At 43.3% G+C, this 17,921-nt stretch overlaps 1 protein-coding gene across 7 annotated transcripts in view; it reads left to right on the forward strand.

Annotated features, from left to right (window-relative positions):
• The window catches only part of grik2 (glutamate receptor, ionotropic, kainate 2), a 291,491-nt gene that overhangs the window by 270,069 nt on the left and 3,501 nt on the right, over positions 1-17,921 (forward strand). Inside the window, exon 16 of one of the 7 annotated variants that reach the window (XM_055503078.1) lies at positions 15,961-16,144. The exons of 5 other annotated variants lie outside the window; for them this stretch is intronic. In XM_055503078.1, the coding sequence (XP_055359053.1) occupies positions 15,961-16,144 (184 nt within the window). Of the gene's footprint in view, positions 1-15,960; positions 16,145-17,921 lie in introns of those variants that run through there. One more of the 7 variants, XM_041067654.2, reaches the window with a different exon arrangement.

The raw sequence follows: 17,921 nt of genomic DNA on the forward strand, positions 1-17,921 counted from the left end.
CTGCCTTTCAAGTGATAGCTGGTAGAAAACAAGTGAAAGTAAATACTTATAAATTACTTGTACTTACTTATATACTTATTACTTACTTATAAATACTTATTTTGGCAATTAGTGAGACTATTTGTTGTGAGTCTCCTCCCAACCTTAGAGGGCGTCACTGAGCAGCTGTTTCCTTCCAGGAACATCATTAACTGGAGGACTATTTAAGTGGAGGATGGAGACTCCTCCAGTTGTCAGTGTGTTATGGTGGACTCTTGGTTTGCATCTGGCTTCCTGTATGACGGTTGGTTTTTTTGTTTAGTTTGGATCGTGAACAGCCCTGTTACTCCTAATTTGGCTACTCAGTGCAGCGACCTATTGTGTCCTGGTTTTGTTTGGTAGTTGCTTCTGTTTAGTATTATTCCTCTGTCTAGTTTGTTTGGTCCTGCTTCGCAGTGCGCCTCAGTTTAATTTATGAACCTTTTTCCTACTCTGTAGTGACCCTTTGTTTTGTGTAGTATAATAAATATATCGTTTTGTATTCTGCCATCCTCGCCTGTTACTACTTTTGGGTTCTGTCCTGTCTGGTCTTGGGGTTGTTCGTAACAGTACACACTGACCAAACATGAACCCAGCAGCAGGAGAGGAGGCCTGGCAGGTTCCGAGCCATTAGAAATGGGAAGCTTGATTCTTTTAACTGACTCGTGTAAAGTGAACGAGTCATACGTTCATTTTGTTCATTTACAGCAGGGCAGCACTGTAGCCCTCTTGTGGGGGCTATACTTTATAAGTGTTTGTGGTTCTCAAAACACTATACTGAAGACCTTATGGTTTGCTTCAGCGGACAAGGTACAGTAAAATAAACAAAAGGAGAGGAGGCCTGGCAGGTTCCGAGCCCTCGCAGTGCTCGTTTGTTACAAGACAGCCCACGCACTACAGCCTGAGCTGAGGCCTTACGTACTCTGCGGAAGATCGGCAGTGAACCAGCTTCTTTAGAGACGATTCCGTCTTCCCATGTTAGACTAGCCCCTCCCGACAAGTTTTACGGGGATGCCTCCCGTTGCCAGAGTTTCCTGACCGCGTTACAGCTAATATTTAGAGTGGAAGCGGGGCTGTTCCGATCTGAAGGGGAGAAGGTGGCGTACTGCATCTCGCTGCTAGGAGGAAAAGCGCTAGATTGGGGTGCGGCGGAATACGAGAACAACGCAGCCTGTGTCGCCACTCTCGAGGGATTCGCAGAGGAACTCACTTCCCTGTTTAACCCCGTCGCGCATCGTCGAGTGGCGGCGGCCAAACTGTTCCACCTGTTTCAAGGACGTTCCTCATTAATGGATTATGTGGTACAGTTCCGCATGCTGGCGGCCGGGTTGGATTGGAGACAAGAGACCTTGTGCGGTTCTTTTTATGACGGTCTCGTGGAGGAGATCAAAAATGAGTTGGCAGGGCACGTACTTCCGGATAGACTGAGAGATCTTGTTGCGCTGGCAGTGGCGATCGGCCAGCGTTTCGCACAACGCGAGGCGGAGCGGGGAGCGCTACGTCGCAGCATCAGCCGACCTCCATCGGCAGCACGGATTTCACATCACAGCGGACCCTGGCAGGTTCAGCCGTTCATTCCAGGAAGAAGAGCGGCAAGCGCAGAAGCCCAATCTGCAGCCGACGCGGGGGAATTCCCTACGTCACGTCCACGTCATCCGTCTCGGCCCACCTGCCAGGTGCCAGAGGCTAGGGCAGGGCGCTCTCATGACAGAAAGGGAGGAACCAATGGAGATCAGAAGAGGTCATCTTCAGAGGAGAGACGGCGCCGTTTCCGGACTGTGTTTGTACTGTGGGGGTCCGGGTCATCGCGCTAACCAGTGCGCGTTAAACGGCAACACTCATCAGCTGGTGGAGAGGCGCTGACGAGCTTCACCGTGAATTTAATCTTCCTCACCAAACCGTTGTTTCCAGCCACTCTGTCAGGACCTCTGTCGGCGCGAGAGCTTCCCGTGTTTGTGGATTCCGGAGCTGAGGGAAGCTTCATAGACAGACAACTTGCTCAGGAGCTTGGGCTCAGGCTGATTCCAGTACAAGACCCCGTGGTGGTCCAAGCGCTGGATAAACAGGTCATTCACCGCATCACCCATCGCACGGCACCGGTGAGTTTGACTGTGTCAGGAAATCACAAGAAGGAACTTTCTCTCCATGTTTATGTTTGTAAGGAGGTACCTGTACTGCTGGGCATGCCGTGGTTACGGACACACAACCCACACATTGACTGGGCAGCGGGGAGAATTGTGGGTTGGAGTTCGTTCTGTTTGGCAAATTGTTTACGGGCTGCGGGGCGGATCGTTAAGGAGCCTGAGGCTGAAACTAATGCGGAGATCGATTTGACCCGGGTTCCTGCATGTTACCATGACGTGGGGGCCGTCTTTGATAAGGCTCGGGCTACTTCGCTTCCGCATCATCGTCCGTATGACTGTGCGATCGACCTCCTGCCGGGTTCCACACCGCCGAAGGGAAGGAACTTTTCATTGACTAAACCGGAGCGGGAGGCCATGGACCAGTACATGGCGGGGGCGCTTCGCACAGGGCTCATCCGTCCATCGTCGTCACCTGCTGGAGCGGGGTTCTTTTTTGTAGGAAAAAAGGACGGCGGTCTCCGTCCCTGCATTGACTATCGGGCCTTAATAAGATTACTGTACGTAATCTCTATCCACTTCCGCTCATTGCGTCCGCTTTTGAGCTTTTAGAAGGTGCTACTATTTTTACTAAGTTGCACCTACGTAACGCCTATCCTCTTGTCCGTGTAAGGGAGGGAGATGAGTGGAAGACTGCATTTAATACTCCCACGGGGCATTACGAGTATTTTGTCATGCCTTTTGGTTTGACACACGCACCTGCGGAGTTCCAAGCTCTTGTAAATGATGTCCTGCGGGACATGGTCAAGAGGTTTGTCTTCGTCTATTTAGACGATATCCTCATTTTTTCTAAAGACCCGCGACAACATGAGGTACACGTGAGAGCAGTTTTGATGAGACTCTTGGAGAACCAGCTATTTGTGAAGGCTGAGAAATGTGAATTTCACACAGCTAAGACTTCGTTCTTAGGGTTTTGTTTGGAACCAGGGAAGCTGGCGATGGATCCGGGAAAAGTGGCGGCTGTGACAGATTGGCCGGAGCCGAGGGATCGTAAGCAGCTGCAGCGGTTTCTGGGGTTTGCCAATTTTTACAGGCGTTTCATAAGGAACTTCAGCAAGGTGGCGGCTCCTCTTCATGCCCTCACCTCCTCTAAGGCTCCGTTCGTTTGGTCGGCGACCGCGAAGGGAGCCTTTGAGCTACTGAAGTCCCGATTTACGTCTGCACCCATCCTCTGTCTCCCCGATCCTCAGAGGCAATTCATAGTAGAGACAGATGCCTCCAGCACCGGAGTGGGGACAGTGCTGTCACAACGCAGCGAACAGGATGGTAGGGTGCATCCGTGTGCATCCTTTTCCTGCAAATTGAACTGTGCAGAGAGGAACTATGATGTGGGCAACCTGGAGCTGCTAGCAGTTAAGCTGGCATTGGAGGAGTGGAGACATTGGTTGGAGGGGGCAGAACAACCTTTTATGGTTTGGACGGACCACAGGAACCTGGAATATATTAAGACGGCCAGGCGGCTTAATGCAAGACAGTCCAGGTGGGCTTTGTTTTTTTGCTCGGTTCAATTTTAACCTGTCGTATAGGCCCGGCTCCCAAAACGGGAAGTTGCGGAAGTTTGAAGAGGTCACGGAGGAGGAGCCGAGGGCAGAGGAGGACCATATCCTGCGCCCGGTGACAGTGGCCGTGATTGCCTGGGACCTTGAGACAAGGGTGAGATAATTCAAACACTCGGTGCCCATTCCTGCTGGTTGTCCTCCTCGTTGCTTGTTTGTCCCGCCTCCTCTGCGCACCCAGGTTCTATGCTGGGGACATGATTCGCGGCTGACATGTCATCCGGGGGGGTCCCAGACGCTGGCGCTGGTCTTGCAGCGTTACTGGTGGCCCTCAGTTAGACTGGACATTCGACGTTATGTGACAGCGTGCGGCATGTGTGCGAGGAACAAGAAGCCACATTGCGCACCCGCAGGGCTGTTGCGTCCACTGCCAGTACCATACCGGCCGTGGTCACACGTCTTCATTGACTTTGTGTCAGGTTTCCCGCCGTCTGAGGTTAAGACTGTCATACTTACCATTGTGGATCGCTTCTCCAAGCTTATCCAGCTCGTTCCTCTGACCAAGTTGCCCACGGCCAAGGAGACGGCGGAACTACTAATTTTCCATGTGTTCCGTGTACATGGCATCCCAGAGGACATTCTGTCTGATCGCGGTCCGCAGTTTGTCGCAGCAGTTTGGCGGGATTTTTGTGCAGCGCTGGGTGTCTCCGCCAGCTTGTCTTCTGGTTTCCATCCTCAAACTAATGGACAGACAGAGCGCAAGAATCAGGATGTGGAGACTATGCTGCAGTGTATGTCGTCCACCAGGCCGGCGTCTTGGGTCCGGCAGCTTCCTTGGGTCGAGTACGCTCATAATACCCTTCCTTCCCAGGCGCTGGGATGTTCCCCTTTTGAGGCTGGCTATAGCTATCAGCCCCCGTTGTTTCCCTCTCAGCAGGTCCAGGGGCTGGACGGGTCGGTGGGAGCCTTCATCCGGCGGTGCAAAGCGGTTTGGACCAGGACCCGTGACTTCCTTCTCCGCGGCCAGACGAGAGCGGCCATTTGGGCTAATCGCCGTCGGTCTCCAGCTCCTGAGTATCGAGTCGGGGACGAGGTCTGGCTTTCCACCTCGAAACCTGCAGCTGAAGGGTGCTAAGCGGAAATTGGCACCCAGGTTCATAGGACCGTTTGAGGTGACCAGGGTGGTCAACCCTGCGGCGATTAGACTGGCCCTCCCTCCCTCCCTGCGCGTTCATCCAGTCTTTCATGTTTCTTGTTTGAAGCCGGTGGTGGACTGTGATCTGGCGCCCGCCTCCGACCGCCCTCCGCCCTCCCGGGTGATCGACGGGGGTCTGGCTTATACAGTGCGGGAGTTGCTGCGCTCCAGACGGCGGGGCAGGGGGCTCCAGTACCTGGTGGAGGGGGAGGGCTATGGCCCCGAACACCGGCAGTGGGTGGCGCAGAGGTCTGGCAGGGGTCTCATCAGGGACTTTCATCGGAACCATCCTGCGGGACCCTCCTAGGTCACCGGGGGACGACCATTGGGGGAGGGGCTCTGTTGTGAGTCTCCTCCCAACCTCAGAGGGCATCACTGAGCAGCTGTTTCCTTCCGGGAACATCATTAACTGGAGGACTATTCAAGTGGAGGATGGAGACTCCTCCAGTTGTCAGTGTGTTATGGTGGACTCTCGGTTTGCATCTGGCTTCCTGTATGAAGGTTGGTTTTTTTGTTTAGTTTGGATCGTGAACAGCCCTGTTACTCCTAATTTGGCTACTCAGTGCAGCGACCTATTGTGTCCTGGTTTTGTTTGGTAGTTGCTTCTGTTTAGTATTATTCCTCTGTCTAGTTTGTTTGGTCCTGCTTCGCAGTGCGCCTCAGTTAAGTTTATGAACCTTTTTCCTACTCTGTAGTGACCCTTTGTTTTGTGTAGTATAATAAATATATCGTTTTGTATTCTGCCATCCTCGCCTGTTACTGCTTTTGGGTTCTGGCCTGTCTGGTCTTGGGGGTGTTCGTAACACTATTGGTGGTGGTGTTGTTAATTTTGTTATATTTTCTTATTTTGTTGCAGAATATAACACATGTTAATATAGTTTTTGAAAAGTATTGATTTACAAACACACTTTACATTATATATACAATAACACTACACACATCCACAAAAATCAAAGACCACTAATTATGATTCCATAAATAAATAATGTACGTCGGGCATCATGTGACAAATAAATGAACATCAGCTATCAGATATTATTAATTTCCTTGTGTCTCAATCCAAACAGCCCCGGCTATCACATGACAAAAGAACGATCCATAAGGATCTATATGAAGAAATCGCAAATGAATCGTAATGCTTGCTGCTTGACACCGAGCCTGAGTGGCCTGGATGTCACGTAACAAAGAATCCCAGAGGAAGAACACTCACCTGAGTGAGTTGTGAATGAATCATTTCTGTTTTCTGTCCTGCTGACTGAGCTTATGGGGAAAAAAATGGAAAGGAAAGCTCTGCCAAACATTGAGGCTTATAGTCTGAAAAATAACATATTCTTTTAGGTTGGGTAGTGCCACCCCGTTCCTTAGGGAGCTGAAGTGTCCAATATCTCATCCTAGGTTTGGCTCCTGGCCAAATAAATTTTGAAATCATTTCATCCCATATTAAAAAATGTTTTGAGGTATTCCCAATGGTAGTGGCTGAAGCTGTGGTAGCACATTCCTTTTAATAAATGCTATACTTTAACTGAAATCTAGTGGGAATGTAGTGCACAGTGAATCTGAATTTTTCTATTATTCTAATGTTACACCTAGATACAGTGTACTTCATTGATTTCTGATTCCAGTTGAGCGTATAATGCTTCCGTATAATCTCTGTGGGGTTGTAATGGATAGTCAGTAGCTGTGTTTTTGTTATATCTATTTTGTATTCTGAGTAGGTCCCATTATGTAGGTCTGTAGGAGTTCCATTAGGATCAGAAACGACTGGTCTGATTGCCGTAAATATGTAATAACATCATCTGCAACTAGCCCTACCTTATGCTCCACTTCCCTTACCGTTACCCCTGTGATTTTTACCCTCTGTCTTATTGCTTGGGCCAAAGGCTCTATAAATAGGGCAGTCAGAGTGGGTAAAAGACCCACTCTGTCTGTTTCATCTGAAATTGGTTCATCTTTCACAGTAAAGTTTGACCCTACCATGTTTTGGTATTACTGTGAGTATTGCCTCTGCCCAAGATGATGGTATCTTTTATTATTCAGGGTTCACTTGAACGCATTCAGCATTAGTGGCACTAGTTCCTTTTTAAACCTTTCATACCATTCAGTTGGGTATCCATCACTAGCAGAGGATTTATTATTCCTCTATTATGAGTTTATAGTCTCCAAATCTCCTTCTCAGTGATCAGAGGTGTCATGAGCCGATTATCAGCAGCCCCCCTCCTTGGTCTGTCTGGGAAAGGTGTTAAAAATGTTAATGAGGCCACCCCCATTTTTAGCACCAAAGATGCAATTCCAGGGTAAAACCAAAAGGTGGAGCTTTAATATCTGACCTGTAGAGTTAGGATCAATTACTAAGTATAGGCACAGTTCTGAACACAGGACATAGATGTGATGTCAGTTCTACACTGTTTGCTAAAGCAGACAGACAGACAGGCAACAGTCTGTCTAAATAGTCAACTGAAAAGTTGAGAAAATTTGAAAAGTTGACTTCATGTCAGCTTATGATTATGATTATGATTATTAGGGTTATTTACGTAAAATCTACGACTATTGGAACACATTCATTAACAAGTTGTGGAAGTTTAAAACCTAAATAAGCGGCTGTAGTCGCAGCTGGACTGCGCTCCACGTCTTTACTTGGCCATGCACATTCAAATTATATTAATTAAACCGCGACCCATAATCACGGAATTATGCGAAGCCAAAATGTTCTATCAGATGTTAGAGCGGTGGGTGTGTACATATTCTTAAGAGACGCCTTCTATTTAAAGACACAAAAAAGCTGAGGAGAATGGAAACAAGAACGTGTTTCTGCTGTGGCGCTGCCTGTTTTAAACCACACAGAACAATTATAATTTTGCAGTGAACAGAAAATAGCTAAGCCATCAACAACTTGTTGCCCTTCATACTCCCCACGTTTGAGCACACAACAGATACTTAATAGTAAAAACTTAATAGTAAAATAGCTCTGGTGTAATATATGTGTGTTACAGGTAGAAATGAACAGTCGGACCTCAGTTACGCTGTAGTGCTTTGGAGGCTTCTAATCAACGCTGCGCCACCTGGTGGTTAAAACGAGACTAGCGTCCTGATTTTTTTCAGCATTTTTTACTCAGACTGAAGGTTGCTGCACTTTTGGTAATGTTTGTACTTTAAGAAAAGTCTGTGAGTTAACTTGAAAATTATTGAGCCGTCACAATCAGCCGATTGTGGTGATATTTGGCAGTAAAAGGTGAATGAAATGACACAGAACTGAAAGAATCAGCTGGCAAAACTCTGGTAACACATATATGTATTCAGATGTCCTATTATTACTGGCTATGGTGGATGATGATGCTGATTTCCTGCTGTACAACCAGGCCCATTGTCTGTCCATTCTTGACGCACTGATGCGCTTTGCCTTGTCTGATTCTTCTCGCCTCGTCAACAGAAAATGGGGTGCGCAGATCTCTGTATTTTGTCACTTGAATATGTGTGGTAAACAAAAGACACCAGAGGCAAGTTTACACCAGGAGTCTCTAGCTGGGAGCTTCTGTGCCTTAACCACTAGGCTGTTGGTTCTTTGAGGGTGACCTACTGTATGGACAGATACTGAATTCTTTCATACAGCATTATGTTAACAATGCCTTGATTTGAGCGGAACCTTTAAAGTTATGGATCCATGAAGAATTTTCTTGTTAAGCAGTTTACTAATATATCTGGTTTTCATGGCTCAGGTAAAGTTGTGTGGACGTTGAGTCATTTTAACTCTGGTGTCAGTCAGTCTGATGTCCTTCTTGGGGGAGGGTTCATCACCCCTACTCACTTTTGTGTCTTTTGTTCACGTAATGAGACAGTTCTTTGCAAGTGTAAAGTGGAAGGATAATATGGAACTTCCCTCAGACTGAGGGAGCTTTTGGTCTTTGTCAGTTGTCATTTATTCAATTTCAATTCAATTCAATTCAATTTTATTTATATAGCGCCAAATCACAACAAAGTTATTTCAAGGCACTTTACAAAGTAAGGTTTAAAACCTCACACAACTAAACCCAACAAATCCCACATACAGCAAGCATTTAATTTGACAGCAACAGTGGAGAGGAAAAACTCCCTCTCTAACGAGGAAGAAACCTCCAGCAGAACCAGACTGGATGTGGGCGGCCATCTGCCTCGACCGGTTGGGGTGAGAGGATAGAGAGATAGAAAAGCACAGCAACAGCAACAAGCAACAACAAGCAACAACAGAGCACAGGCAGGATGGTAGGACCAGGGACTGGATGCAGGCAGGATGGTTGGATCCGCAGCTGCCCATCACAGACACCAAACTTTGAGTCCAATGATACCTGTGGGTGAGGACAGAGAGGGAGAAAGAGTGGGGGTGGGGGGAGAGAGGAGAGAAGCACAACTACTGGACAGAAAGAGACAAGGTTAGTTAAACATGGGACAATGATGGGAGGTTATGGGACAGAGGAGGTAGAAGGAAACAGAGGAGCTCAGTGTATAAATTAAGTCCCCCAGCAGTCTATGTCTATTGCAGCTTAACTAAGGGATGGTTCATGTGACTAACAATAATTGCCAGTGACCTGAACCATCTCTAACTATAAGCTTTATCAAAAAGGAGGGTTTTAAGCCTAATCTTAAAGGTGGAGAGTGTGTCAGCTTCTCGAACCTGAAGAGGGAGCTGGTTCCAGAGGAGAGGAGCTTGGTAGCTAAAAGCTCTGCCCCCTGTTCTACATTTAAACACTCTAGGAACCGCAAGTAGCCCAGCGCTCTGAGAACGAAGTGTTCTGCTGGGAGCATAAGGAACTATAAGGTCTTTAAGATAAGAAGGAGCTTTATCATTGAGTACTTTGTATGTGAGTAGGAGAATTTTAAATTCTATCCTACATTTTACAGGCAGCCAGTGCAGAGAAGCTAATGTAGGAGAAATGTGATCTCTCTTTCTAAGTCCTGTCAGAACTCTGGCTGCAGCATTTGAATGAGCTGTAGGCTTTTTAAGGAGCTGTTAGGACATCCTATGAGTAAGGAGTTACAGTAGTCCAGCCTAGAGGTAACAAATGCATGGATCAGTTTCTCTGCATCGCTCTGAGAGAGGATGCTTCTGATTTTAACTATATTCTAAGGTGGAAGTAGGCGGTTCTGGAGATTTGTTTAATGTATGATGTAAAAGAGAGATCCTGGTCAAACATGACACCAAGGTTCCTCACAGTAGAATCTGAAGCTAATGTTATGCCATCTAGGGTGGCTATCTGACTCAATAGTGTCTCTCTCAGATTTTTAGGCCCAACAATAAGAATCTCGGTTTTATCTGAGTTTAGTTGAAGGAAGTTTTGGGACATCCAGGATTTGATGTCTTTTAAACAACCCTGAATTTTGACTAGTTGATCTGTTTCATTTGGTTCCAAGGACATGTATAGCTGAGTATCATCTGCGTAAAAATGAAAATTAATAGAATGCTTTCTAATAATCTCACCTAGAGGAGACATGTATAGGCTAAACAGAATAGGACCCAGCACAGAACCCTGTGGAACTCCATAGCTAATCCTTGTGCGTGTGGAGAATTTATCATTAACATGAACAAACTGGAATCTGTTCAACAAATAGGATTTAAACCATCCCAATGCTGTTCCATTAATCCCGATTCTATGTTCTAGTGTCTGTAATAGAATGTGATGATCAATTGTATCAAATGCAGCACTAAGATCTAACAGGACAAGGACAGAAACTAGACCATTGTCCGGAGCTAATAGAAGATCATTAGTGACTCTAACCAGAGCTGTTTCTGTGCTATGATGTTTTCTAAAACCTGACTGAAAATCTTCATACAGGTTATTCCCACTAAGGTGGTCAGATAATTGTTTAGCCACGATTTCTTCCAGAATCTTGGAAATAAAGGGTAAATTTGAAATGGGCCTATAGTTGGCTAGTTGTCCAGGGTCAAGGGTTGGTTTTTTCAATAGAGGTTTGACCACAGCCACCTTAAAAGCCTGTGGTACATAGCCTAGTTGTAAAGATTGGTTGATTTGATTTAATATGGATGAGCTGATTAAAGGTAGAACTTCTTTGAGTAATCTGGTTGGGATTGGATCTAAAAGACAAGTGGACGACTTGGAAGAGTTAATTATTGAGGTTAACTCCATATGAGTTATGGGGGAGAAGCTGTCTAGGTAAGACAGGGGATTTAATAAATTTAAAGTTGATGGATCTAGACAGTGCTTTCTGTCATTTGGAAGAAGTCGCTGCTGAATGTTTTTTCTAATGATGATAATTTTATTAGTAAAGTAGTTCATAAAGTCATTGCTGCTGAGATTTAAGGGGATAGTAGACTCAATACAGCTATGACTCTTTGTCAGCCTGGCTACAGTGCTGAAAAGAAACCTGGGGTTGTTTTTGTTTTCCTCAATTAGGGAGGAATAATATGTTTTTCTAGCAGCACAAAGTGCTTTTTTATATTCATTAGACTGTCCTTTCATGCAATGCAGTTTACATTTATTTTGTTGGAACGCCACTGTCTTTCTAGTTGTCTAGTCCTTTGCTTTAGACTGCGGATGTCTGAGTTATACCACGGAGCTAACCTCCTCTGATTCACTGTCTTCTTCTTCAGAGGAGCCACTGTGTCTAACATTGTACGTAGAGAAGTTGCAGCATCATCTACAAGACAGTCAACCTGTTCATAAGGATTAAGGTGACTGTTCTCTGTGTATCTGCAAGACATTGAGGCAAAAGATGATGGAATCATCTGCTTGAATCTGGCAACAGCATTGTCAGATAAACATCTGCTATAGTAACATTTCTTTCCAGCTGTTATAGGGTCAGTTGTGCTAAATTCAAACGTTAATAAGAAATGGTCAGATAACAGAGGGTTTTGGGGAAGAACTATTAAATTATCAATTTCAACCCCATATGTCAGGACAAGATCGAGGGTATGGTTAAAACGATGAGTGGGTTCATTTACCTGCTGTGTAAAACCAATAGTGTCTATTAAGGAGTTAAAAGCAGTGCTGAGACAGTTGCTGTCAACATCTACATGAATGTTAAAGTCTCCCACTACAATGACTTTATCTGTGCTAAGAACTAAGTCAGATAAGAATTCAGAGAATTCAGTTAAGAACTCTGAATATGGAGCAGGAGGTTGGTAAACAATACAAAACACAACTGGTTTCTGAGTTTCAGAGTCTGGGTGAGAAAGGCTCAGAGTGAGGCTCTCAAATGAGTTATAACTATGTTTAGGTTTAGGAGTAATTAATAAATCTGATTTATAAACTGCTGATACTCCTCCACCTCTACCTGTACTTCTTGGAACATGATAGTTGATGTGACTCATTGGAGTCGACTCATTTAAAGTAACATATTCATGATGTGCTATTGTTTCTTCTGGGAGTGAGACCCTTTCTGTGTGGATTACCTTGCCTCTCTTTGTCACCATCATCCCACATTTCTCGAGCCCCAATGACATCCCAATGTCCGAGCTGTAGATCCTGGTGGGGTGGATCAGCGAGTCGATGTCTCGCTCACTCTTGGCGTACAGCTTGATGTCATTCATGTAGAGGTGACTTATAGTGGTCCCGTTCCAGAGTCGGTATCCGTAGCCAGTCTTGTTTATTATTTAGTTGAGAGGGTTCAGACCTATGCAGAACAGCAGTGGGGACAGTGCATCTCCTTGGTATATGCCACATTTGATGGATACTTGGGCAAGTGGCTTCCCATTGGCTTCAGGGGTGGTTCTCCACAACCTCATCGAGTTTGCAATGAAGGCCCTTAGAGTTCTGTTGATTTTGTACAGCTCCAAGCATTCAGTGATCCATGTGTGTGGCATTGAGTCATAGGCTTTCTTGTAGTCGATCCAGGCTGTGCACAGGTTGGTGTGTCGCACTCTGCAGTCTTGGGCAACTGTTCTGTCAACCAGGAGTTGGTGTTTGGCTCCTCTGGTATCCTTACCAATGTCCTTCTGTGCTTCGCTCATGTATTGACCCATGTGCCCACTTATCTTAGCTGCGATGATGCCTGACATGAGCTTCCATGTTGTGGAGAGGCAGGTTATTGGCCAGTAGTTGGATGGGACTGTACCCTTTGAGAGATCCTTCATTATCAGGATCGTTCGCCCTTCGGTTAGCCATTCAGGGTGAGTCCTATCCCTTAGCAGCAGGTTAATTTGTGCTGCCAGGCGCTCATGGATTGCAGTGAGCTTCTTTAGCCAGTAGGCATGGATCCTGTCAGGGATCTGCTGCTGTCCAGTTTTTCACCTGAGACTCTTTGTTGGTCTGCCACTGTGATAGTCACTGGATTCTGTTCAGGGATGTGGCTGTGGTCTTCCCTCAGTTCCACCAGCCACTGTGCATCGCTGTTGTGTGATGCCTCCCTCTCCCATATACCATTCCAGTACTGTTCAGTCTCTGGTCTGCTGTTATTACCTTGCCCTTGAGAGTACACCTTTGCAGGTTTGTAGCTTTTCTCTCGCTTATCTGTTTTTTTCAAGTCCAAACGCTGTCATCTTAATAGGAGAATGAGGCTTAAGTGTGCAATTGGGCAATTAGTTGATAGGGGTGTGTTAAAAAAAATCTGTCTTTGCACGTGATTGACCGAATGGTGCGCCCATACAAGTAGTGCATGGAGAAACAGTTTTTTCAGGCATTCCTTCATTGTTTCATCCATCCAACAGCTCTATATGCCTGTTTTTAAATACATAAAAGCATTTAATTTTTTAACATTTTTAAAACAATAGTGAATTGATGCAAATGCATCTTGTGTACCCTATATTTGTCTTGTGAAGAAAGCCTAGTAGCATCACCATGGTGCCCATATTCTCATTATAATACTAGATAAAGCATTTCCATAGGAAAATGCACAGTGAATGCTTCCATGCTGAGTGTACTGCTAAGGAATTGCAGAAAGTAGCTGAAACATTTAAAACATAGCTGAAAAAAGCTGAAGCATGTATAATCAAGGAAGTGTGTAAAGGTTATATAATAGTCTTATTAATTACCAGTCATTAACCAGTCAGAGGTATAAAAATGACTAACAAAGCTAATAAATTAAATTGGTGCTTTTATTTTGAAAAGACTTTCATTAGTGTGTGTGGGTAATTGCTAAATTCTAAAATAGTATCAACTAGTTATACAAGTAACCAGTTGAAAGCAAAAATATGGCTATAAAAGCTACTAAACAATCAAAGAGTGTAATGAACTAATCAGTAATAAGCATAGAGTTGCAAGACTGATCATCAGAGGTTTGTCATTGTTTGTCATTGTCATTGAGACGAAATCTGTCTCATGTTGTTCTGTGAAGATACAGTTGCACCCCTGTTTAACAGGCTTGCTACAACAAAACCATAATAGCTATCCAAAAATACCTTTACTTGCCAAGGCTTTAATGAGCAACTGATGTGATTTCTATGTTTGAAGACTAAAAATTATGGCCACAGTCGTGATTTTAAAATGCCAGTCCTTCTTTTACCCAAAAGTCTCACAGACAAATGCAAGTGTATGGGAGGAAATCTGAAACTCTCTGCACTTTGAGGCAGGTACAGATGAAAGTTTAGGTCTGAGGGCTTAACCAGACACATCATTAGAAAGACAAGTATGACTACAAACGAGTAAAAGAATTGTGTCCATAGGTTAAAAATTGTGGCTGCTGTGACGAGTTAAAGAGAGAAATCCTAGCTGTGGTCCCTGTAGATTAAAGTATGCTGAAGTAGTTAAAACTGAAAGTAGACAAAGCTGAAGAGGATTTGAAAAGTTGTTTCCATTAATTTCAATGGGAAGATTTTGCTGAGAAAAGTTTAATAAATTGAAAAAATATGAAAGATATAAATAAGAAAAAAGGAAGCAGTCGCCTCCTTAAAAAGCTGATTATTTTGACGATGGAATATATAATTTAGCTGAAAGTATGCAGGAGTAGTAAAGTGCTGACAAATGTACAGAAGAAAAATAATAACTACAGTAGTTAAAGCATTTCCATAGTAAAATGCACAGTGAATGCTGTCCTGCTAAATGTATTACTAAAGAATTGTTGAAAGTAGCTGAAGCATTAAAGGCATTAATAAATGTATCTAAGGAGAATTGGGAGTTGTTTAAACAGAGCTGAATACGGCAGAATAAATTAAAGCAGTTCAATTTCAAATTGAGAAAAGTTGAGAAACATTTGCTGAAATTGAAAAACTGCTGAAAGTAAAAGGAAGTGTGTAAACATTTGCTTAATTTGATTCAATATAGCTAAATGTATCAAAACAGCTAAATATTAAAAATAAATAGTTGTGAGTTCAAGAGCTAAAAGAATAGCTTAAAGTTGTGGAAGTATTCAATGCAGCTGAAAGTAGCTGCAGAGGAAGTAGTTAAATTTTAAAATGAGAAGTTGGAGCTTTGGAGGAAGCATGTGCAGGTAATAGCTAAAGAGTAAAATAGTCTCAATAACTACTCATAATAAAACAGTTGAAAGCAGAAATGTTGCTATTTTTTTTAGCAAAATATTCGGATTGGTGCTTTTATTTTGGAAGGATTTGGAGAAAGTGTGTGTATGGGAAAATCTTGTTGAAAAAAGCTTATTAACTTGAAAGATATGATAAGAAAAATGGAAGCAGTCGTCTCCTTAAAGAGCTTAGTTGAATAGTTTCTATCGCTGAAAGTATGCAGGACTGGGTAAGTGCCGAAAAACGTATGTAAGAATATTAATAAAGCTTACAACAACTAAACAGTGAATGCTGGAAGCATTGCAATTATGTTACCTGCAAAAATTCACTTGCATTTGCAGTTGAAGCCTATAAATCTACAGAAAGACTGCGCTGAAAACACCATAATGGCTTAATGCAGCATGTCTAATGCAGGCTCACCTGGACTAATAGAAATCTTCTACATCCTTAATATTCTGCATATAGTTTAATATGATAAAATGCAAGAGTAAGAAACAGAAACAAAGATAATATTAATAATATTATCAATAGCTAGCTATAGTAATGATGTTATAAAAACAATGTAATGACAGTAATGTAGCAAATCACATGCCAGGCCTGATCAAATACAGCACACCACTATCAAGTTGGTGGTACAGCAAAACATGTGTGGGTGTGTAAAAAAGCCACCACCATTAAAGTCAGAGTGATAAGTAGAACTTGACAGCCATCTGATTCTAACTCCAACAGACAGCACGATAAAACCCAGCGAACGGGACACCCACCTGAAGCCAGTGCCAGGAGGCCAGCCAGCAGTTGGAAATGAAAAACATGTCACTGGCCAGTCCCCTAGGGAAGCACCAATTGCTACAGAGAGAACAACCAGGGCCAGGTCAAGCTGCCTGTGGGCCGAAGAAAGCACACCCAAGCAAAGGTAGCAGAAAACACTCCCCCTATTGAAAGGACCAATCTAACAACCAGGCAAAGTTTACTAAGCTATTTAATATCAAACTGTAAAAGTATAAAAAATCTATATACTGTATAGGAGACTCAGTTGGATCATTAATTTAAAATCTGCTATACTGTATACTAAACCGTTGTTCAGATAAGTTATTGGTGTTTATTCTAACATTTTCCGATTTAAGTAGTGTAATATGTTTCAGTAAAGTAAATCCTGTTATACAACAGTTGTGTACTGCCTCAGATACTAGACAATTTTTAAAATAATATGTTTAATGCAAAATCAGTTATTTTCTTTAGATATTTAAATGAAAATACACAGAAATTCAGGTGTATTTTCAGCTTGAGTTACAAATTGGATTTTTTCCTAGGCAGAAATCAGCACTGTCACATTCATTGGGAGATTTTCCCCTTAAACCAGTAATGGAATGCAATGCTAGATCTTGTTGATTACAAATGATCCAAATGTCTGTGACCCTTATAGCCATTTTTCTTGCGATACTCTGAATGGTGCTTGAAATAGGCAAATAGGCTTGCAATTAGGGTCCTTTAATTTCAGTTTGTAAACGATTTGGGTGATACCTGTTGGGATCATTACCATTCATTATTTCATTTTGTGTTTATTTCCAGTCATTTGTAATCTTAACCAGCCTTTTCAACCATAAAATGACGCAGCAGTAATAAACTGTATTGTTGTTTGCTGTGACCACATGTGCTGTGTGTGTGTCAAAATGATTTATAATGTAGGAGTGGCGCACAAACCCTGTAACAACTTAATTCTCCTTCACGTGCTAGTTGTGTTTGGGAACCACAGAAAAAAAGCATCAGCCTTACATCACACAAGACATAAGGCACAAGAGGAACCTCTGACCAGCAAAAACTCGATAAATCGCCAGACCTTCCTTTCAAAATAGAAAATTGTCATCAGCTATTTATTTATTTATTTTCTGGACTGAGATCTTTTTATGTTATGTTATGTTAGAAACGGTTCTTTTTATCAGTGTTGTTAAAATTTAAATACAGAAAATAAATAAATGCATTTAGTGCAAGATAGACCATTCTTATTTTGGGGGAAGATACTCAGAACCTGGCCTGCAAATTAAGACTGACCCTGTTCTCTTTAACACTAAGATGCCCACATGTACCCTCTCCCAGGGCAGTTGATGGACAGGAAGGCTTTAGCTAGTATCCTAAATCAGCTGCTTTTTTTACGTAAACAGCACAATCACTGGTGCATCATGGGGGGGGTTATGCTGAGCCACTTTAACAAAACTTGTGTTTCACGTTGCCATCTTAGGGAGAGATTTGCACACATGTTTTTTTTCCTTAGTTGAGGAGATTTATTGATTAATCTATTGATTATTGATAAAAATTGTTCAAAAAGCATTTTTACACAACTTTGCCAATAATAATAAAAAATCACTGAGTACATTTCAGCAATCACTCACAATCCATACAACTTTTATACCCGCCCTACTTTTTGACAGACATAGATAGGAAGAGGATTTGCTGCTGTGGGATTGCATGGGAATTAGGATTTATTCATAAAAGTAGTACAAAAAAAAGAGCAGTGAATTGTTGCGGAGAGACACCAAAATGTGGAATGTGTTCCACAATTCATCAGGCCATTGTTCTTCTGTTTTGTTGACATTGCTGTGGTGAACAGCTACCTTTGCCTTTTTTGTACTATTTTTATCAATAAATCTCTTCAACTAAAGGAAAGAACTGCTAAAGATAAGCCTTCAAATTAC

This window comes from Betta splendens, chromosome 16 (genome assembly GCF_900634795.4).
Source record: "Betta splendens chromosome 16, fBetSpl5.4, whole genome shotgun sequence".
Taxonomy (NCBI): domain Eukaryota; kingdom Metazoa; phylum Chordata; class Actinopteri; order Anabantiformes; family Osphronemidae; genus Betta; species Betta splendens.